The sequence below is a fragment of the Epinephelus moara genome, chromosome 14 (assembly GCF_006386435.1).
Source record: "Epinephelus moara isolate mb chromosome 14, YSFRI_EMoa_1.0, whole genome shotgun sequence".
NCBI classification, from domain to species: Eukaryota; Metazoa; Chordata; class Actinopteri; order Perciformes; family Serranidae; genus Epinephelus; species Epinephelus moara.
The window spans coordinates 17273600-17296851 of NC_065519.1; the positions used below are offsets into that span (position 1 = coordinate 17273600).

Here is a 23252-nt window from a genome sequence, read left to right on the forward strand (position 1 = left end):
GGGGGGGGGTGGGGTGGGGGGGGGGGGGGGGGGGGGGGGGGGGGGGGGGGGGGGCTAGCTTGACTCCACCAAGACATCCTACAGTGCTGAGCAAGGCACCGGTGGCTCCCAAAGTATAAGACCAAAATATTGGTCTATTTATGGTTGTGGTTTGTGACGTTCCAGTGTAAGGTCATGGTGGCTGCTCCTGTGGTGATGTATCCATTATTGATCCCCTTCCTGGAGCTGCCTGTGTGTTTAATGGGCTGGCCAAGCTATTATCCGTAGGCCTTATTGGCGGTATTGACAGACGTGCTGAGAGGGGAAGTGCAAACGACAGCAAGTCATCACAGCAACGTGTCGACCCTAGAGATGCAGATGCCACAGGGGCTTTAAAACAATGTCTATTATACGTTGATTCATTCAGTTAGGCCTCTTTGAAGTATTTTCCTACGTGTATGAACAATGAGCCATATTGAATTTTTGTAAATGGACAGAACAGAGAAACAAGAGGAATCATTTTTGGTGACTCTTTAATCCGTTACATTTAAGCAGAAACTGTTTTTCAATGAACTAACTTTCAATTCATGAACTGTTTCAAGTGAAAGAGAGACCTAAATAAACAGCCTCTCTGTCGTAGATTGCTTGTTTGATTGGTTTTCATTTTTTCTGCCATGCTTGTTAAATGTACGCTTCAGCAGAAAGCAATCCAAATTATTGATTAGTTGTAAAAGTCACCTTCTTTGTTTTTTTTTCCCTGTGTGTGGGATACAGAGAAAAAGACAGACAGAGAGAGTGGTGTCCCATTTTAGGGACCATCTCCATTAAAGTGGACGTGTAGCCTCCATAGAGCTTAATTGAGACGATCGACCTCCTCCCTAAATGAGACGTAGCGTCATTAAAGTTTTTCAGTTTATAGTGAACGATGCAGTGGAGGTCACTGCCAAGTGTAAATAATGAAAATAATAATTACAAATGTGCATAGTTTCTCATTATACATTATGATGAAATGACCTTTAAAGGATTTTGGGATACTAACTACATAACTGCCTAAAGGGACATTTTTACCACCAAATCAAGAATACGTATTCGTCCTCTTACCTGTAGTGCTATTCATCAATCTAAATTGTTTTGGTGTGAGTTGCTGAGTGTAGGAGATATCAGCCATAGAGATGTCTGCCTTCTCTCGAATATAATAGAACAAATGGCACTCACCAAAAAATAAACTTGAAAAACTCGACAGCAATGTCTCTTTCCAGAAATCGTGACCTGGTTACTCAAGATAATCCGTAGACCTTGTTGTGAGCAGTTTCACGTAGGAACCATTTTCTTTCTACCGAACTACATCCATCAACCGTATGACTGCACAGAAGGAGGCATGCATCTGCTGCTAGCTCACCTAGCACCACTTAGCTCACCTGAGAATGACACCATTAATGTTTACATCTAAAGCTGGATTTATACTTGTGCGTCAGCTCTATGGAGAGTCTACACCTACAAAACACTAGTTGGTGGCGGAAGTTTCTGTGTGAAGTGCTGTAAAGTTTAGTTGATTCAAAACACAAATTAAACATACATTAAACATTGACTTAATAGTGACAATTTCAAGCACAAGTACACAAATCGGCTTCACAGCCAAATCACTTGTCTTTTACTGGACACATTTTCCCCTAAAATACGACATTCTAAAGTTATTAGTACAAGCTTATGGCATTTTATATTGTATAAATTAGCTTAGCGGCTAGTGGACTTTTCCTCTACTCATATGAAGCCAGGGACAACAGCAACATTTAACAAAGGTAACGTTACATAATTCAGCTCCATTACAACTCACAAGGTTCACTGACAAAACAACTGTCTTATACTAAACACGTTTTCCAAACAAATATAACATGCTAATGTTATTAGCACAAGCCTATGGCATTTTACACTGTATAAATTAGCCTAGCGAATAGCAGAGATTTCCTCTACTCATGTCCTGTTTTGTGGAGGATTTATTGTCTTCACAATTTATTGTTTCTTACCTGTGAGATCAAAGTTAATGAAAGCTTCACTTCCACTGAGGGAAAAGGTCTGCGTTGCTACGACATGTAGTTAAATTTCTGGGGAGGTGCACGTTAGACCACAGCGCAGGCTCCACGTCGACACAGAGCCTTAGCTGTAGTTATGGCATCATTTCGACGCAGACGTCTAAATCCCACTTTACACTGTCACAAGCAGGAGCCTCTCGTCCATGAGTAGATGCACGCTTCCTTCTGCGCGGTGATACGTTTAGCTCCTACCAGAACATGATTAACCAGAACATGATTTCTGGAAAGAGACATTGCTGTTGTGTTTTTAAAATGTATTTTTGGCGCTTATAGAACCACAAGCTGAGTGCTACCTAGTTCTATTATACTGGGGAGAAGGCAGACATTTAAAACAATCAAAAAAATTCTAGATTGATAAAACAATCTAGATTAATAAATAGCAACACATGTAAGAGGAAAAACATGTATTTTTTGATTTTGAGGGGAACCTGTCCTTTTAAATTCCAGCAAAACCAGTATGTTGGCATGGCTGTGCATCAGTGTGGACTTAAAATGATGTAAGATTTGAGGGGATACATTGGTCTCTAGTGATTGGTTGGGGAAAATACAATCCCCCTTCCCAACGGAAATGGGTTAGAGTGGAAGCAATGTCAAACTGAAGATGGACACAGATTGTAACAAGTCAAAAAAAAAATCTGTCTGATATCAGGCAAATGTATTTGCTCCAGAAATGTGGATTTTGAAGGTTGTCCCTAAAATGTGTCACGACTGCAGAGAGAAAAAGAGAGAAGCAGCTTTGCAATTTACACAATGAGTTTATAACAGGTTTTGGGGCCTGAGGCAATTTTAAGTGACTCCACACATACATTTCTAACTACTAATTTTAACTTTGAAGTAGACAAAACAGACTAAATTTGCAAGGAGTAAAATCGCTGAGATGTTTTGTTTTGCCCAACACCAACAATATGCTTGGAGCGAAAACTGAATTCCAGTTAAGTAAATATAACGCTGTTTGACTGTAACTTCCTCAATATTTTAGGGAAAATATAAAGGTACACCACAGTCTTTCTAGTTCAGTGTCCCAGGCCTGTTGACACACGCAATACTGTATCCAATGTTGAGTTGCAGGTGACTTCACAACGGTTTGTTATGTGACACTGTGTTCATCAGACCTACCGAAAGAAGTGTTGCCTCTCACCTGTCTCTACGTCTGTGATCACAGCCGTGTTGTCAAAGGAGCCAGTGAGGAGGTGTCGCCCGCAGGGGGTCCAACAGGCATCACGCACAGCTCCCGAATGGCAGGTGTAAACCCTCAGGCATCGCCCGCTCTCTGCTCCATCCCACACCTGCCACACACGGGCACATTGCATCAAGCCAAAGCTGAAAACACACCTAGACTGCAGCAGCAAAGTTATTTTGTACTGTCTGTGCACAAGCTCAAACCGTTCTGGAAGACAGCCTTTGTAGCTCTATTACAAGACGTACACAGAATATGCTTTAGAACAACCTGAGCTGACAGGAAGTGATTAATGAGTTTAAAGGGATGGTTCACCCCAAAATCAAAAACACGTATTTTCCCTCTTATCTGTAGTGCTGTTTATCAATCTAGAATTGTTTTGGTGTGAGTTGTCGAGTGCTGGAGATATCGGCTGTAGAGATGTCTGCCTTCTCTTAAATATAAAGAAACTAGACGACACTCGGTTTGTGGTGCTCAAAGCACCAAGAAATGTATTCAATTCAATTCAAAATTAAAAACTCAACAGCAATGTCTCTTCAGAAGTCATGACCTGCTTACTCAAGATAATTTAAAGACCTTGTTGTGAGCAGTTTCATGAAGGACTATTTTCTTTCGACTAAACATGATGCACCATCCGTATTACCGCACAGAAGGAAGCGTTCATCTATTCTTTTGCTTGGTTTGTGCTTGTGACAGTGTGAGATATAAACATAATGGGGAACACCGTCTATACTCAGATCATTCCCCTCGGTGCTCTAAGTGTCATCTAGAACATCTTTCCCAATTAACTGTCAGTGTAGCAGCTCCAGACTTTCTACTTAATGACATCACAAAATTGAGTTTTATCGCTCCAGTTTTTGGATTTGTGACAGTTGTCGAGGTTTACTAATATTTTTGGACTGTCTTAGACCATAGAAATAACATGTATGAATTTTGAAAATGAGTATAGTTCCCCTTTAAGGGCGTCCTCCTCGGCCAGGCTGTAACATTAGCAAGCTCAGTGGTACTAGGTGAGCTAAGAGTAGATGCACGTTTCCTTCTGTGCAGATTCGGTTGGTGGGTGTAGATCAGTAGAAAGAAAGTAGTTCTTACATGAAACTGCTCCAACAAGGTCTGTGGATAATCGTGAGTAACTGGGTCATGATTTCTGGAAAGTGATATTGCTGTTCAGTTTTTGAAGTGTATTTACAAGCTGAGTTCCATCTAGTTCCATTATACTGGAGAGAAGATGCGACAGAAAAAAATGTACTGTCAGTGTGCTAACAGGCTAAAAGTTGACGCTGACCTCTGTATCCTTTACACCTCGAACAAACACCACATAAGAAAACATGCAGTGTGACAGAGAAAAGGCATCAGGGGTACTGACACACTGTGTGTTCCTTCAAACAGGCAACAGGAAAGCACCTGCATGCTATGGACACCATTTCAAGGCAGTTTACTGAGAGCGGAAAAAGTCCAGGTCTGTTTTCTTGGCCACTGCTCTCTCAAACAAAAAGAAGGAAACAAAGTGAAATTTTTCTGCCATGCCTTTGCAGATGTTGCATTCAGTGTGTCCTCCAGCAATGAAGACGGTTCCTGTGTGAGTGAGAATTGGTGAATGTCTGTTTTCAAAGCTGGGAAAGATGTAATCTAAGCCTTCCTCCCCTAAATTCTATTGTAATGGAACAAAATTAAATTACTCAGCATTATGCTGCTGGATAAATTGGCATAATAAGTACACAAATCAGGCTTATTTGCTGGATTTAAAAGCAAAGACAACCTTCGTAATGAATTAATCAAACTAATTACCTTTGAGTGTGCCTGTAAATCAATTCCCTGTGTAGTGTAATGGCGTTAATGGTTTTGTGTTGTTAAAGGTTTCTCTGATTATAGAGAGAAGAGGAAGAGAAAAGCGAAAAGCTGCCTTCTGTTAGTTGTGACTGCCATGACTGCGCTATCTAACACCTCACTAGCATGATTGTTACATCATGGTGAGAATAAAGTGCAAAAAGAAGCCTAAAAAAACAGACATTGATTTATGAATGAGGTGTTAATCTGCCAGATTATTCTATTGTTGATTTTGTCTTTAGTCATTGTTGTGGTGTTTCTGCACTGTGCTTCAAAAAGATCACTTGGCAAACAGGCTGGTCAATATTGTGTTGCGCTTTTTATCTGATTTCCCGATGAAAATAAAAGGAGGATTTTCTGTCAGGCGTGTCAAAAGACAAAAGCCTCTCCCTGAGGCCCAGCCTGAAATCTAGTGGGTGGTCTGGTCTGGTGCCTAGCGAGGTATTTTACACTAATGATGAAGTATTTTTTGCTTCCCGGCATCGCCAGGGCTGCGGAGGAACTTTGAAGATCTGTGGGGTGCCGCAGATCCCTCTCTGCCTCTCCCTGTGTTTCATTATTAAAGCTGAATTCTCCATGCAGCACGAGAAACACATTGAGAAGTTCTGTACCGCAGCTCCCGCAGGAGACAGATGGAGGGGAAGAGAGATGGACGTGGAGGAGGGGGGGCTGACATATCAATCCAGCAGACAGTATTTTAACAAACAATGCTAGAGATGCCTTCAGGGCAAGAAAAAAGTGACAGAGAGACATAAAGTCACACTTTTAATTGCAAAAAGCTAAATATTGGAGTAAGGAAACTATTAGGAATATTTCCACTGCCACTTCCCTGTGTGATTTTAGGCTCAGGGAAACACTGCCACCTCAAGGTAGCATGAACATCTGTTAGACAACAACTCATGATAGCATCTAAAAGCTATAAAATATTCAACTAAACACAGACTTTTACATAACAAGTCTGACAAAGTGGCATGTTGCTGCTCTAATGAATGGCAGCGTTAATGATATTCGCCATAACAGCACTATTCAATGCGCACACAATTGCAAATAATCCCGTACAATGTGAGACCCAGGCATGGGTGAAAATGAGCGCTTGTTTATTTGCATCCCCTTTAATTTCACCGGCCACTTAACAGACACGCAGAGCGGATCCTTGCAGATGACTCATTGGGGTAATCTGCTTCCTAAATGACTCTCGGTAATTAAAACTAAATTGGTATTCGTGTTATCAACTTAAAACTGCTGCCTTACACCTGCCGTAGCCATGGTGACAAGGGCTGCAAACAGGCTGGAATAATGATAGTCTGACGGTGCCTCTGAGGAAAGTGACAGACAGGATGGAGGGAGAGAAGGCAGAGGCCTAAAGGGTGAAGAAACACAAAGAGGGAAAGTGTTAAGACTTCATAGTGTTCCCTCCTCTCTGTCTTCAGCCAAACAGAATAAAAAAGAATAGCTGTAGTCAAAGTGCGATTGTGCTGAAAGACATAATCAATATAGCTGTGCAGTGTGTCAGTAAGTAAGCAGCGATTTATGACAAGCCGCAACAATACAAGAAAATGAACAACACCACATAAACAGAGCAGCATTTTCACATATGTACCTTTAATCTTCGACACCAGGACACCCTGAAGTGTTTTGTTGTTTTTGTACTATAACATATACTACACAAGTTACTTAACAGAAAAGTTGGACTCTGGCGTGCAACACAGGTCAACTAGGTTACTACGGCGCCTCTGTGCGACTATTCCGATAACTGAATAATTGCTCAAATTACTATTCAGGCAAAACTGTAAACGGGTCCTAGTTCCAGATTCACAATTAGACTAGAAACCTTTATATATTCCCAAAGGGGAAACTCATTTGCCCCAAAAACAACTCGCACAGACAACAAACAATGTACACAGCAGTACACAACAGATACAAATGCAAGATACAACAAATAAATAACACCCTAACAGGCTGTTCGAGACATAATCAATAGCTGAGACCACATCAAAAAGTGTAATTTAATCTTTTTTTTTAATTACTATTTTTATTATTTATTATTTTATATATTTATTTATCTTTTTTTTTTATAATTAATATCATTAATTTAAAAATCTGACAGATGCTGGAACAAAAAAATTATTTGCTGCTTACACCTTACATGACACTGAACTGTCACCGTGTTTTGAATTGCATGTGCTTCATCTGCTTCATCATGACACTGCCCTTTGAACTTTGACCGTCTTGCTTAACCTTATAACTTAACGTGGTCAGAACACAATTATGTTCCAAACACACACAAAAAAATATTGTAATGGTGGATTTACATTCTAAGTGCACTCATAAATAATTAGCAAAAAAAAAAAAAAATTATAAGGATACTTAATTATGTGTTTATTTCTGTCCATTTCAATGGATGAAGAATATTACTGCAAAAATCCCCTAACAGTATATAGTAAAAATGACAATAAATGGCCTCAACAGAACTTTTCTCAAAAAAAGGAAAAAAAAAAAAAAAGATGAGATTATTTTTTCATGAATGGATAACTCATATCAATGAATAAAGTGATGCTTTAAAACACACTGCATATATATTTTGCATTGTGTTTGTCATCAAAACTCAAAATATCTTCAATTTCTGAAGTATCCAGATAACAATATGTTGAGTACCTCATGAGATGAATATTCTGTGTATATAATCAATAAAATCCATTATATTTTTATTGTATCATTAGAAAATTAAATTAGAACAGTATTTCCCCCTATTCATTTTATGGTGACATTCAAATCCACTGTCCATTCAATGAACTGAGTTTTAGAGTCGAATAAAAAGCAAAAGCTATAAATCTTTCATAAGATTTTTTTGACATGTATATAAATAATATAACATCTTGTGTTTACTTTAAACACTCTTTAAACACAAATCATGTATTTTAACAATATGACTTGTGCTTCCTCTTTGCTTCACGGTCAGCCATGATTGTTAAAAAGGGGGCGTGGCTCTACTGCAGTCCACTTTAGATGATGAGGAATAATGTGATTGGTTTATTGACATCCCATCAAATAAATCTGTGCATTTGGGTGGAGTCAGATGACAGTAATCATACTGTGCGATCCAGTCTCCATACCACCATACTATATAATATGCCAGGAAAAGATTTAGTATCTCCCAGTACATAGTACGTGAAATGCAGTGTGCCAAAATATCAGGAAGTTCTACTACATCCAGTCCAGCTTTGCAGTAAATAAGCCAGCATGCTTTTCTGACTATTCTGACCCACAATCCTCTGCTCAGTGGAGGTTACGTCACATCAAATGAGCTACAAACAGATGACAGCTGATTGGAAGCTGTCAGAAGTTACAAAGACAAAAGACTAATCGTATTATTCGGAATATTGATTGTTTAAGTGAACAAGATAATCATAAATTTCACAAACAGCAAAAGGACATAACTATGAAAATGACGACAGAGAACTGCAGATATAATTTCACTGTCGCAAATATGTTAGAATCAACAACCTGTGCAGTTATAACTTTAAAGTTAAACTAAATATATTGCAAAGTAACAACAGCAGAGCTCTCTAGGTTGATTTCTATTTCATTTCCACGGTAACAGACACAAAAGCAAGAGGGTCAAAGTTCAGGGCCTAATGTTATGATAAAGTAGTATATCCTGATTGTGTGCATACTGCATTTAACAGTACGTGCCTTTTAAGGGCAGATGCAGTAAAAAGAAAAAGGATGTGATTCGGAACGCACCCATAGATCTAGACATCCTAGATCAGTTATGTCCATTGGAATGGACGGAGGATCTGAACAGGTTAACACTACCTTGGAGATACAAAATGCAACTCTCTGAACTCGCCCAGAGATGGGAGGTCAACCCTGAGAGCTCTGCTCCTGTTGCTCTGCAATCTATGTAGTTTTAACTTTGTAGTTATAACTGCATACACAGTAGATTCTAACAAGCGGTATTAATATTCACAACTGTAACATTACATGCATTTCTCTGTCACTGTTATTTTAATAGTTACGCCCTTTCTTTTGTTGGTCATAATTCTATCAGCTGTCAACAAGCAGTCATCTGTCTGCAACTCAGCCTATGTGACGTATCTTCTGCTGCACAGAGGATTGCCAAAATAGCCAGAAGAGCATGCTGACTTACATACTGCAAAATGTGACTGGATGTAGAAGAACATCCTGGTATTTTTGGCATACTATACACTGGGACATACTAAATCTTTTTTGGCACACTAAACATTATGGTTGTATGGGTATTAAAACACACAGTGAATATCTTTGAGTGTTTGACACTTGATCACACAAAACAAGCAATAATGCACTTTGGGCTTTAATATATTGTAATCTGCATTTTCTAAAAATTATTTTCAAATTTTTACTAGACTAAACAATTGACCAATAAATACAAACAATCTATGAATAACTGATGATGACAATAACTATTAGCTACAGCCCTACATTATTTCAAAGTTTGTGGTTAGTTTCACTTACGGTTGGGTTTTACTAAAGCGTGGTAACTTAAGCACTGTTACTATGGTTACCTGCAGTTTATTATATTGCAGCTTTCAGTGTAATATTATTTAATGAACACCTGCCACCCGAGCAGTATTTTCTGTGGCCATGGCATGAAAACATCTACAGTTATTACACGGCCAGAGACTTCTATTGATACAATAAATAACTGGTTTTATTGAAATAACTGCTTGTGGCTGTGAAGAGGGGCTCCTCCTGCTCTCTCACAGTTCTGGTTGTCAGATTCCAGTTGAAGCATGCATTGCCAGTAGTTAGTCTAATTTAAATTATTGCTTGGAGGCTGAGGATCTCTGCAATCATTAAGAACATTTAGAGAGGGAAAAAATAACCTGTTGAAAATCCTCCACACAAATTGAGCAAAATGGCTCACGAGACACGTGCACAGAGGAGTAAGAGCATTTCATATGCTCCTCCATCTATTGGTGTCGCAGAAAACAGCTGGTTAGGCAGTCTGAGATAGAGAAGAAGAGAAATCCCTGCATACAAACAACCAAGTCTTCCCCTCCCCTTCGCTCCTCGTCTCCACCATCTGCTCCAACGCGCCCTTTCCAGGTGCCAGAAGAGGTGGCTGCCATACTGCTGCACTTGTATGATTATGCAAATGGACTCATGCATATTCAAAACATTAATTATTCAGAGTCCTCTTAGGATATTGGTGGGGTTCGTGGTTCCGCACTGGGAAAGAAATATTTAGTAAATGGTGGACACCTGCGTGACTTGACCTTTACAGTAGGCAAATGAAGGATTGTTTTCCTGGTGTGAGATAGAGAAGAGGAGGGGGAGGGGAGAATCAGAAAGAGAGAGAAAGATAGGAAGCCCCGCGGGTCCTGACATACATTCAACTGACAGTGACAGATATGATTCTAAAGAAAGTGGTTTGTGGTACATTTATAAATCGAGGCAGCGGGGGCAGATATTATCTCACTGCCTGTGACTCTGTGCCAATTACACTGAATGTCAGGTAAGTGATTATCTCCTCAGACCTCCCCGATGCACTTGGCACCTGCCTGAAACTATACTGATAGTGACAAATGGAATGTTGTGTTGTAAAAAAAAAAAAAAAAAAACACTGTTCCAGATCCCAATGTGCATGAAGCAGTCAGCTTGAAAGAGGATGACAAATTTTATGACACGGGTAAACAGAATAATACATCTAAATCTTGAATTGCATATCATAGTTTGAATAAAATAAGCCTAGATTACTGCACTACAGAAACACTGAATCCCCTCTTTATTGATTTCATATGTTCCAAGACAAAACATCAATGTGCATCATTCCTGAAGTCAGTGACAGTTTTATTGTAGCTCATTACCTTGACAGTTTTGTCCATGGAGGCAGACAGCAGCAGATGACTGAGATGAGGCACAGGACACCATTGCACCGTGTTGACTGGACCCTGGTGGCCTCCCAGGCTCATCAGAAGCCTCCTCGGTATCCCTGCAGCACCGGGCTTATGGGGAAGATACGGCTTTATTCTCGCCGACACGTCTGAGAGAATCTGGCTTTCCCTGGTCTGGTTTCCTGAGACTTGGTCTGCTGGGCACTGTGGGTCCACCGTCTCTACTGAAGTGGCAAGTCTGAGTCTTTTGGGAATGTATGGTCTGACACCAGACGGGACAGTGTGGTGTCTTTTTGCTGGGGCAGACGCATCCCCGAAACTTTGTGTGGTGTGAGGAAGAGTCTGCAGTGATGGGATCTTCCCCTGAGTCGAAGGTAAACTCAGAGGAGCTGCTGTATCTCTAAAATGTATTTCTTGTGCTGTCTTGTCAGTGCAATATTTTCTTTCCCAGTCAAAATAGCTCTGTGGCTGTAGTGAAAAACTGCTTGTTTCTGAGGCAATTCCATGATACTCCAACACTGACCTATCAGGGTCAGGTGCGAAGCTGTGAGGGCTCGGTGTTACCTCTGAGGACTTACTCAACCTGACTTCCTGGTTTTGTTCACAAGATCCAGCTTGGACAGGGGCTGATACTCTCTCCTCTGATTGCTCAAGATTATCATCCTCTGATTCGTCTGAATCTTCATAGGCCACTAATGAAGTCATCTTCACATGATGACACCCTGAAAATAATTCAAGGAAAATAAAGGGACATGAGGTGAGATGTCAGTGTAGTCAATCCATTGGAGGCACAAGGGTGACATCTAGTGGTGGCTTGGATTTCTGCACTTAAAAACACACTGACTTGTCACTGTTAATTTTTTTACAACAGCAGTCTAAACATTAAAATACCTTGACGTTGCTACAAATTTACAATGTGTTGTTGTGTTAATGTCACTAAAATTACATGTATAGCAGCCACTTCATTCAGACTGCGAGAGAAAGAAGAAAAATCCACTATAGCCTCATTTTTGTTGAAACTAAGATGATTTGGGGGAGCATATTTTTAGCGTTAGCATTACGCCTTTTAGCATGACCGTTAGCTTAACGTTAACTAGGCTAACGTTACTTGGGTAAGTTGTCCTTCTATCAGTCAAAACGTAGCCATAACAGAAAGGGAGTTTTAGCTAAGTTAGCTAAGTCAACTTACTACCTTCGCACAGACCAAAGCATCTGTAGCAATTACCTTTATCTTGTTCGCTACCGTTAGCTGTCTGGTAAACGTAACTTACAGACACGACGCTGTCACCGTCACTTAACAACGCTAAATAACGTTAGGTTGTTGTGTCTAACTGCCACTACTGTTAGCAAAACTTGCTAACGTTGGTCATTTGAATTTCTGTGACAAAGCCTAATATAGCCGACAAAGTGAAGCTAACGTTACCGGGTGACTCTGCCTTTAACTGCTGCACCTGCAACCTGACAAAAACATTTAATATCCGACTTGTGCGTGTTAAAACAATCAACTGTCAGATCCAAAATCCCGCAAAATCAGTACACGCTAGGCTGAGTTTCAGAATAAAAGTTTTGTTTCGATTTGCCTACTTGTGTCCCCATGTGCTTACGCTCATAAGCTTTTATTTTGAAAGTAGCCGGTAGAAACCGCAACGGATGTCCGACTCCTCCGATGTACACCGCATTAAATGTATTCAAAATTAGTTTAACTCGTTGGTTTCCTATAAAATTAAGCTGACAAAATTAAAGTAAAAAAACTTCTGCGTATTTTATGTATTAAACAGAGTGTCCAAAGTGGCGCTTTTGCAGTCATTACTGTATAGCGGAACCTTTGACGACCCCTATTTGCCTGGGGAAAGTTTAATCCAAGCACTACCTCCTCACTCAGGCTGATGCAAGTTGTATGACTGAGCTGTCAGTTGTCTGTGAAGAATATCTTAAGGTATGCCGGCTCGTCACTTATGTAAACATAAATTACAGTAGTCTCTCCATTATTTAATGTTTTTTAAAATAATTTTATAATTTATAAAATACGTTAGCGTGACGCAAATCTAGTGGTAGAGTCAGACCATTAGCTAGCTCCATAGCTGTAACGTTACCAAGTTAGCCGTGGTTCACAGATGGGAGAGTTCTCATCGGCTGTGGAAGGAGATACAGTAACACTAGAGCCGATACAGCGATAGTAATTCTATTAACCTTATCCTATATGCTATTCGGAACATTCATTTATGTTGTAGATATGGTCAGTAATTAGTTTTAATCTATTTATCACTGTTGCCTGATCAGTGTGAAGATGACAGACTGTCAGGGAGATGGGGAAGGAGCCAGCAGTCCAATGGAGCTCTACGAGAAACTGACAGCACAAGGAGACACAGTCAGGGCCCTGAAAACAGCCAAAGCAGAGAAAGTAAGTACTTGTAGACCACCATGTAAAAACTGTGATTTGACTCTGTGGGTTAGTTATTAAAAGTTGGTTAAATGTAACCCCCCCAAAACATTTCTGTTACTCTCAGAGGTATCTAGCCTTAGATGGTTTTGTTTTCCATGTTTTAAGATGTCTGCAACAACCCCATAACAGTGTGATGTATGCAATTTTGCATGTAGGGCTCACAGTAGGGTTAAGCAATATAATAATAATACATTTTATTTATAGAGAGCTTTTCATAGTATTCAGAGACACTTTACATTAGTTAGGAACAATCATGGAATAGAGTACACTTAAAGACATACAATATTCATTCACACATTAAAAGCCATCTTGAATAGATGATTTTGATGACTGGGAGAGGTCCGTGAAATCTCCAGTGTGTTTGAAGAGAGTGTCAGAGGGAGGGGGCAGCTATGGAGAAGGCTCTGTCACCTCAGGTCCAGTGCTTGGTCCTGAGTGGTGGAGTCAGGAGGGCATTATGAGGGAAGAGAAGGACTTTGAGTTGGATGCGTTGTTAGACAGCAAGCCAGTGGAGGTTCTGGAGGACAGGGTTGATGTGATCATGGCAGTGGGAATGGGTGAGTAGAGGGGCAGCAGAGTTCTTAATGTATTGAGTGGAGTTTATTTAGGATTTTGGATGGTGTACCATAAAGAATACTGTTACAGTAGTGAATTCTGGATGTGATGAAGGCATGGAGTATGACGATATTATCCCTGAGACAATAATTGGGTACCATCTGAGATTTTGCCATACAGTTAAATACCATGGTAGGGATCCTAATCGTTTCAGTAATCGTGCTATGGTCAGGTTACATTTTGATATGATTTTTGCATCAGTGTGATGTACTGGTATTTGTTAGGTTCTTAATTTACTCAATTAACCATTTCTGTCTAACTGTTTTACCCTTTAAGAATTAATTTGTCAATTAGAATAAAATATTGTGATGTAAAGTTACATACACTGTGATACACCTATCTTCCAGCACTGAAAAATGATATTCAAAGCCTTTTAACTACAAAATCTTTTTTCAAAAAATGGTATTTATTTACTCTGGATAATTCACTCAACACTCCACTATTTGTTTTTCTGGAAAGGCAATCACCGATTATTTTTTTTTAAAAATATAAATGTTAATGTTGCGAGCATCACAAATAAAATTCCATTCATCTTCATTGTAGTAAGGGGATGCAGACATTTCAGAAACAGATATGCCAGCTGTAACCAAAAGTTTTTGCATAGCATATTGGTGATCTGAACCTTTAAAATATAATAAAAGCTTTTACAGTGTCTCTTGATTTTGTTGGGAAATGGCTACTTTTATCAGTGTGTGTTATCTGACAGCAGTGTTTGGGTTTCTCAGGCTGAAGTCGACGCTGCCGTCCAGTTGCTGCTAAAGTTGAAAGTAGACTACAAACAGGTGACAGGTCAGGACTACAAAGCAGGCTGTCCGCCCGCAGAAAACTCTGTTGTCCCTAACAATGGGCCAGCAGCAGATGGCGTTGATGATGAAGACACAGTCGATCCATGGAATGTTTCCACCACTAATGCCAAGGGAGTGGATTACGACAAACTCATAGGTAAGATTCAAATAAAATCCAAGTGTGGTCCTCACATAAAGAGATGAAGTTTTATGGCAAATATATAGTTTTTAAGTTGGTTAAAGTATGAATGAGGGCAACATGTCAATTAATTTACACACAATTCACAACGGGCCTCGTGCAGCAACATTCTCTTCAATTCCTCTTATATTTTCTCTTAATTTTGTGCAACTCCACATGTACCCACCTTCAGCATATGGATGCATGTGGAGTTGACCCTAAGCCTAACCCATCTTAACCATCCAAATCAGTTCTTTCCCAGGTGTGCTGAATGATGAATACCACTTGATCATAAGTAACCTATCTTCATAGGTAACACTCCCTAAATACCGTGAAAGGGCAGGTGCTGTGCCGTGTGCAAAGACTCTGGCACATGCTCAACAATTAGAAAGATGCCACCACACAAGCTGTAAGAAGAGGAACTTCTGCAGGAGTGAACTCAATCACTATGTTAAATAAAACTAAAGTAAACATGTAATTTTCCAAGGTGTCAGAACTGGTGTTGGAGGATAATCTTTACAGTGATGGTTAAACATTTGCGATGCTGTAAATTCCGTGTCAGCAGCAGTGTTGGAGGAAATATTCAGGGGCCGTATTCACAAAGCTTCCTAGTGCTAAGAGTTGCTCCGAGTGATGAAATTTTAAGAAAATTCTTAGAATTGTGACGTTTTCTTAGAATTTCCCCTTAAAGTTAAGATTAGGTCCTTGTAAAGATAAGTGATTCACAGAACGTCTTAGACCTTAAAAGAGCTCCTAAAGTGAAAAACTTTTAGGAGCAGGGAGGAGGACTTTTAAGAGGCTTAAGAGTTTCTTAAGCAGAGGAGGAAATGGTGGAAACACATGAATGACAGTGATTAGATGAAATGCTACAGATTAGATCATGTGGGGATAATATGTGTGGTTGATGTCATTAGAGATACACACATATTTACTACCTAATGCTATAACGCCAGAAATAAAATGATTACAACACTAAGATATTTGGGAAAACTGGAGAAATGCAACAGTGCAGCAGTGATGACTTGGATCTGTGTTAACCTTCCATCAGCAGATTGAACACACTTATAACAACACTTTCACAGTCAGCAGTTCATCTCATTTCCACTGGGTATCCACACCATGCAGGCTCAAAAGGGTGTGTCTGTGACAGCCAATCACATCTGTTTAAAAAAAAACATACCTCGCAATGGCATCTCCTCACTAATATAAAGTATTAAAAAATAAAAGTACTAAATGCAGAAAAATTTAAATCAATTTAATGAATAACAAAATATCAAAAAGAAAAACAGCAGCATATTTAAGAAACTGGAACTATAAAATGTTTTTAAATGAAAAAAATTACTGAAACGATCATAAAAATATTTCTGTCAGCTGACTAATCGTTTCAGCTGAACTTTTATATTTTCATATGCTTTGTGTGCAAAAATTCTAAATTGTATAGTAACTAGGAACTAAAGTTATCAAGTAATTGTGGTGAAGTAAAAAGTACAAAGTGTAAAAGGAGTAAAGAGCGACATGAAATTAGAATGCTCAAGTAAAGTTAAGGTACCTCAAATTCTGTAAAAATTATGATCATCAAATATAAAACTCTTTCAATGTGTTGGACAAACAATTTGTGGACTTTAAGAATGAGATGTTTTTTCTTATCTTGTTAAGAGTGCTCTCGACCATTCAGAAAAATGTCTCTGACCTAAGAAAAGAGCAAAAATAAGAAATCATCGGTGAATCCCAGAAATCGATGCGTACTGACAAGTTAAGAAAAAATCGTAGACATGAACAAAAATAGGGGAAATTTGTCTGTAATACACGACCCATTGTGTCTTGTCTTTCCTCAGTGAGGTTTGGCAGCAGTAAAATCGACAAGGAGCTGGTGGACAGAATAGAAAAAGTCTCGGGACAGAAGCCTCACCGCTTTCTACGAAGAGGAATCTTCTTCTCACACAGGTAAACAATTTAGGAACTGAAAATATTTAATCAGTGTGATCTCTTCATGTCTTCCTCATTCCTAACTTGTCGCTTGTCGCTGTGTCTGGCAGAGATATGCATCAGGTACTGGATGCGTACGAGAAACACAAGTCCTTCTACCTGTACACAGGCAGAGGTCCGTCCTCAGAGGCCATGCACGTTGGTCACCTCATTCCCTTCATCTTCACCAAGTGAGTTCTCCCCGCAGTAATACCAAGAGCTGTCTAAGAGTATGCACGTTCAAGTGTTCAGTCAGCAGATCATGAGAATTAAGTTGGAACTGTAACGTACTGTCTTGTTGCAGATGGTTGCAGGATGTATTTGACATCCCCCTGGTGATCCAGATGACAGACGATGAGAAGTACCTGTGGAAGGATCTGACACAAGAAGAATGCCTCCGCTTCGCTGTGGAAAATGCCAAGGACATCATCGCCTGTGGCTTTGATGTCGACAAGACCTTCATCTTCTCTGACTTCGGCTATATGGGGTAAAATATGACAAAAATAACTTGACATTTCTGTCAGCTGCTGAGCTTTCCTGATGCATATAAACCCTGACATAGTTATTAGGGAAAAATCACCTGATTCGTTCACATAACAGCATATAATTTTGTTGTTATTTTGTCTTTTAATCTGTTATTTAAATGTACTTTTTGCAGAGTATGCCCTGAATTCTACAGGAATGTGGTGAAGATCCAGAAGCATGTGACATTCAACCAGGTCAAAGGCATCTTTGGCTTTACAGACAGTGACTGCATCGGTAAGACAACTGTAAAATATCCAATGGGAAAATGAATCAGTCTTTGTGTAAAAAAATGTGTCTGTGTAGTCCTGTGTTTGTGGTTTTGATACATTATTCCCTGATCCTGAAGTGTATTTGTGTGAACACCTTGTTGGTTCTTTATGGTGATTAATATTTTCTATCCATCCAGGAAAGATCAGCTTCCCAGCCACCCAGGCAGCCCCGTCCTTCAGTAACTCTTTCCCACAGATCTTCAAAGGCAGAAAGGACATACAGTGTCTCATCCCCTGCGCCATCGACCAGGTCAGGACAGTGTTACAGTAATAAGGAAACCTGAGCAAATTGGCTTGAGTCCTTTTAAAAACACAGGAAGAAGGCAATGAGCAACACAAGAAGTAATCATATTTCACAATGAAATGTCAGCATCTAACCTCTCGCTCCTCCAGGACCCCTACTTCAGGATGACCCGTGACGTAGCTCCAAGGATCGGCTATCCCAAACCAGCCCTCCTGCACTCGACCTTCTTCCCAGCACTGCAGGGGGCGCAGACCAAGATGAGCGCCAGTGACGCCAACTCCTCCATCTTCCTCACTGACACACCCAAGCAGATCAAAAACAAGGTGCCGCTATTACTAGTTATTAATATTAATATAGTTACCAGTCAGATTTATGTTGCCTCAGGTTGCTGACTCACCTGTGTCACTCACAGGTCAACAAACATGCATTTTCGGGAGGAAAAGACACAGTGGAAGAGCACAGGAAGTACGGTGGAAACCCAGACGTAGACGTTGCCTTTATGTACTTGACCTTCTTCCTGGAGGATGATGAACAGCTGGAGAAGATCAGACAGGTGAGGGTGTGGAAGACAAAGAAAACAAGTATCTTCCGAACTTTATTTCTGTTTCTAATCACGCTCTTATCTCTGTTTTGTTTTCCTCATTCCCTCCATGACTTTCTTGTTCTATCTGTGTCTTATGTATCCTCTCTGCAGGACTACACAAGCGGAGCTCTCCTAACAGGAGAACTGAAGAAGCTTTTGATTGAGACTCTGCAGCCAATGATCGCGCAGCATCAAGAGCGGCGCAAACAAGTCACAGACGAGACCGTCAAGCAGTTCATGACACCCCGGCCTTTAAATTTTAACTTCTAGCCTGCGCGAGCAGCTGAGACATCAACGTCCATCATGTCACTAATCTCAGTTCAAATAATTAATTATCTTTTTCCATGTAAGATAACTGTACTATGTCAGGGGGAAGAGGGACATTTTCTCACATCAGGACTGAAGGAAAACATGTAAATTATCGGAGCGATGGTGTGCTTCTCTGTGTCTGAGCATGGCCTTGTGCTCGCCGTCATGCTAACTGTCATGCTACCTGTCAGCTTCACTCTGCACCAAGTGTTCAAAGCTATCCTCATGAAGTGTTTGTGTTCGCAGTGTCGCTGTAACGTCACACTCCTTGCCCTGAAATCAGTTCAGGATGAATGACAATTAAAGCAGAGTACAAATGTACACTGTTGCAAAATCTGCTTACAACATAGCTACACTTTGAAATATGGTGGTTAAGAAGTCTTACTTGAGTTGAACGTTAACTCAAGAAGAACTTTCTGTCAACGTGGTGGAAGTAAATAAGTTACAATTATGCCAAGACTAAAAATTAAACTGTGCTTGAACAACCAGAAACAGATCTTTTGAAAACATGTGTCTCTATGGTCACACAGCAAAAGTGTCCATTTTCAGTGATAATATCCGACACAGGAAGATCGACATTGTGATACATGACTGCACCATAGGCCTTTTTCACAGCAGACATTTTTAATGAGGGCTGAATTGCATTTAACAGGGTTCCCATGGCCAAGAAACTCCTGGAAAAGTTAATGAAATTAGAAAAAACTGTTCTTGAGGCCTGGAAATGGTTTGGAATTCACAAAATGTTTTGGAAAGGCTTCAAATTACAAGATATGCATAGACCAGACCAGCATCTCTTCAATGTCGAGGCCACGCCCACTTTTGGGGGGAAGAAACACGCTGTCACAGCAGCAGAAAAACAGGAAAATACAGAAAAGCTGTTGCATAGTAGGTTAACCAAGGTTTTCACATCAACATATAAAGCACATTAGATATGTGAAAAGTGTGCAATAAATCCTGCAATGATGCTAGTAATAGTTGCTACTGATAGATAGCCAACGTTAGCTTGCGTGGGAAGCTAGCTCAGTACAGTCATACTGTAGAGCAGCATCGTACTGTCGTCTCCGACTAAATGTCAGCCTCGATCCTGGAAATCCATCGGTAAAAAAAAAAAAAAAAAAATTTTTTTCGCAGAATCTGTCTTGAGAGATTAGCCTCGATCAAACAGTTGGCTAATAATAGGTTGGTTATTTACAGACAACACTTAACGATACCTCAGCTAACTGACGGCGAGAATGTCTAATTAGCGAGTAAAGTAAGCAAGCACTAGCAGTTTGCTTTTTCGCAAATGCCTGGGAAGTGCGTGCGTAATAGTGTATGGCTGTGCCATTATATAGGTCTACCCATTTTAAACTACATAAATAAAGTCATGGAAATGGGGTAACATATTATCGAAGAGTTTAGAAAATTCTGTGGTTAAAATGTGTGGGAACCCTGATTGGTTTCAGGCTCACTGTCACAAACTCATGGCGTACTGGGACACTTGAATACAACAGAGCCATCATCAATGTTATTAGTGACACCTAAGCTTCTCCCACTATGACAAGTCAACATGTTTATTGAGAAAAAGGCCTGTTGTCATACACTGGATTTGAGCACTGAAGAAGGACCGCCTATGAATATACTTGTGATTTAAGATAAACAATACATGGCTGATCCTGAGATGACATCAATGCAGTCAAGTGTCTGAGAGCAGAGGACACAGTGTTAATGAACTGTATATTTCAGTGACATGGAGGTGAGTGGGAGATGTTGCTAATAAAACAGCATGGTAATAATAAAGATACACTTATTTTGTAAGAGGTAGGTTTAAAGAAATAACACATGAGAAAACATGGATATTTATGACTTTTATCTGCTGCCTGACTCAGAAAGTGTTCTCCAGAAATGGTGTAACCTTATCAGCTTCGTCACAGCATAAACACTCAGAGGGAGATGAAAAATTATGAAAACATGATGAACAAGAATGTGATTTTTTGTCCTGGAAGGACAACTCCCTAAAAGTCACAGTGAAACATGTATATTAAAGGTTTAGTTTGCAGTTTTGGAGAAAGATAGTTGATTGTTGAGTTTCATTCCCAGCTCATCAAATACCAATGACCTTGAACTGGCTTGTCAGCAAAAAAGTTTGCACGTTTCCAATCTAGCGTAGTTAGCTTATTTTCAATATTACATAACGTCCCACTGAGCCCTGCTAAAACTTTAAGATTTCATATGGGAAAAAAGAAACATTGAATATTCGTATTAAATGGCTGAATCTGAATCTGATTTGACTGACATACAGTAATTCTGAGTCGGTAATAAATGAGGACCTGCTTCCTGTGTAGATATAAACAGCTCATTCTAAGGTAAGGAAAATACAACAGTTCTTAAACTGAAAAGATCTGTACTTCCTCCACCTTTAAATTAGCTTAAACTCGTGTGAAGAGTCCCTAATTAAACTTGGGGCCTGTCCCATTTCTACCCCTTAAATCTTCCACTTGGTAATGAGTGCCCTTGTTTGCGAGATAACCCTTGATCAGAGAAGTGAGAAATATTAGGGTAGAGATCTTTCCCTAAGAAATGGGACACCACTTCATGCAAATTGGAGTGGCCGACGTGCAGGCATACGTCAAGCATAGTAGCCATGCAAGACACTGGTAGTCATTCAGGTTTGAAAATGCCGGCTCCAGCGCTTGTGTTGTGTTGTGTTGTATGCAATGTTTATTCTTCTCTGTCTTCTAGTTCTGATCGATTTTGTTCGGGTAAGTCCATTTGTTTAAATATTTTGATGCTGTGTTCAACCGAGTTGCTGATGAGTTTACATTAGTCCAACCATCTGTTGTTTGTAAAGCCTACATTATGATCGTACAGTAACAAATTATTTTCCAAAACTTGCCAAAGTTGCTGACTTCGCAAGGTGTTCTGGGAAATTTCATCTTCCACTTAGGTGAAAGTGTGGGTCAGGGCTCCCTTGGAATCTAGGGCAGGTTTTAAGTGTTGGAAACCACTTCCACTACCTCAATTCTGTTTTGGGACACCACTAGCCTAAACGTGAATGCGCACAACCAAGTGCAAGTGGGTGTTTCTAGGGGAAATGTGGGTATTGGGACAGGCCCTTGGTTCCTTACCTGAAGAGCCACGACTTGCTAGGCAACATCTGTTTGGCCATTGTCTTCATAATGACGGGATTGTGGGTCATTTAGCTCGGGATGTTTGTCAACCTCAACAACGAGTCTCTCATCATCCCTCCTTCATCACACACGAGACACAGCAACAGTTACAGAGATCTCTTTTTATAGTAATGGTGAGGAGAGGAGTCGAGCTGGCATAGGAGCTGAGAAAAAGAGCTACTACGGGAGCCGATATGGACAAGCAGAGAGTGATTGGGGGAAAAATACATTTAATTTGGGGGCGACGAGGCCGGAGAAAAGACAGTGGCATGAAGTGCGGTGGGGTGGCACATCCAAGAGCACTGACTCACATCTAGCCGCTGCCAGTTGGGGGTTGTACATTAAAAATGATAATGGAGGGTGTATTTTTTGACACGCAACGCTTTATTATCCGGTGGTTACAGACTAAAGAAAACATACCTATTATATTTTACTTAAGTTCTGCTAATACATCCTTCTAAATCCTGCACACTGGACCTTTAAAGAAGCAGAAATAGCATTGTGCCAAGGTGCCAACCAGCCCCGGTCTCCCCTATGCTGATGTATCCTGAATTTGGCTCAGCACATCTTTCTAATCACAGATTTGCATTAGCTTAAAAATCATGTGTGGAGAGCTCCTGATAAAACTTGATTTCTTACCTGAAGAGCCGATCTCCACGCTGTGACTCACCTGGCATAACTGTTTGGCCATTGTCTTCACAATGACGGGATTGTGGGTCATTTAGCTCAGGATTTTTGTCACCCTCAACAACGAGTCTCTCATGATCCATCCTTCATCACACGAGACACAGCAACAGCTGCCGAGTTCTCTTTATACATCCATGGTGAGGAGAGGAGTCGAGCTGCCATAGGAGCTGAGAAAAAGAGCTGCTGCAAGAGCTGATACGTACAAGCTGAGAGCATCTAGCCGCTGCCAATGTGGGGGTGTGCATTAAAAATGTTAATGGGGGTGTCTTTTTTGACACCCAGCGCTTTATTTTCAGGTGGTTATCAATCTGGAAATCCATCAGTAAAAAAAACAAAACAAAAGAAAACAAAACAAAAAAAAATTTCTTCTTTCTTCAAGCCAGAAATCTTGGTATAGTTCTGGACTCAGACCTAAATTTCAATAGTCAAATTAAGACAATTACTAAATCAGCCTACTACCACCTTAAAAACATAGCAAGAATAAAAGAATTTCTGTCTAAACAAGATACAGAAAAACTTGTTCATGCTTTCATTTTCAGCAGGCTGGA

The 23252-nt window shown here is 40.1% G+C and overlaps 2 protein-coding genes across 3 annotated transcripts in view; one reads left to right on the plus strand and one right to left on the minus strand.

Moving 5' to 3' along the window:
• The window catches only part of wdr25 (WD repeat domain 25), a 28827-nt gene extending 16333 nt beyond the window's left edge, over nt 1-12494 (minus strand). The window contains exons 1-3 of one of the 2 annotated variants that reach the window (XM_050061205.1): nt 12178-12368; nt 10926-11674; nt 3208-3355 (exon numbers count right to left, since the gene is read on the minus strand). In XM_050061205.1, coding sequence (XP_049917162.1) covers nt 3208-3355; nt 10926-11657 — 880 coding nt within the window. In that variant the 5' untranslated portion in view covers nt 11658-11674; nt 12178-12368. The other variant, XM_050061204.1, reaches the window with a different exon arrangement.
• Nucleotides 12495-12732: 238 nt separating this feature from the next.
• Nucleotides 12733-19360, plus strand: LOC126400486 (tryptophan--tRNA ligase, cytoplasmic). The gene is made up of 11 exons (XM_050061206.1): nt 12733-12888; nt 13233-13353; nt 14736-14952; nt 16809-16917; nt 17010-17129; nt 17243-17425; nt 17597-17697; nt 17870-17982; nt 18126-18299; nt 18389-18529; nt 18671-19360. The coding sequence occupies exons 2-11, from the start codon at nt 13240-13242 to the stop codon at nt 18827-18829; spliced, it is 1431 nt and encodes a 476-aa protein (XP_049917163.1). The 5' UTR covers nt 12733-12888; nt 13233-13239; the 3' UTR covers nt 18830-19360.
• Nucleotides 19361-23252: the final 3892 nt, after the last annotated feature.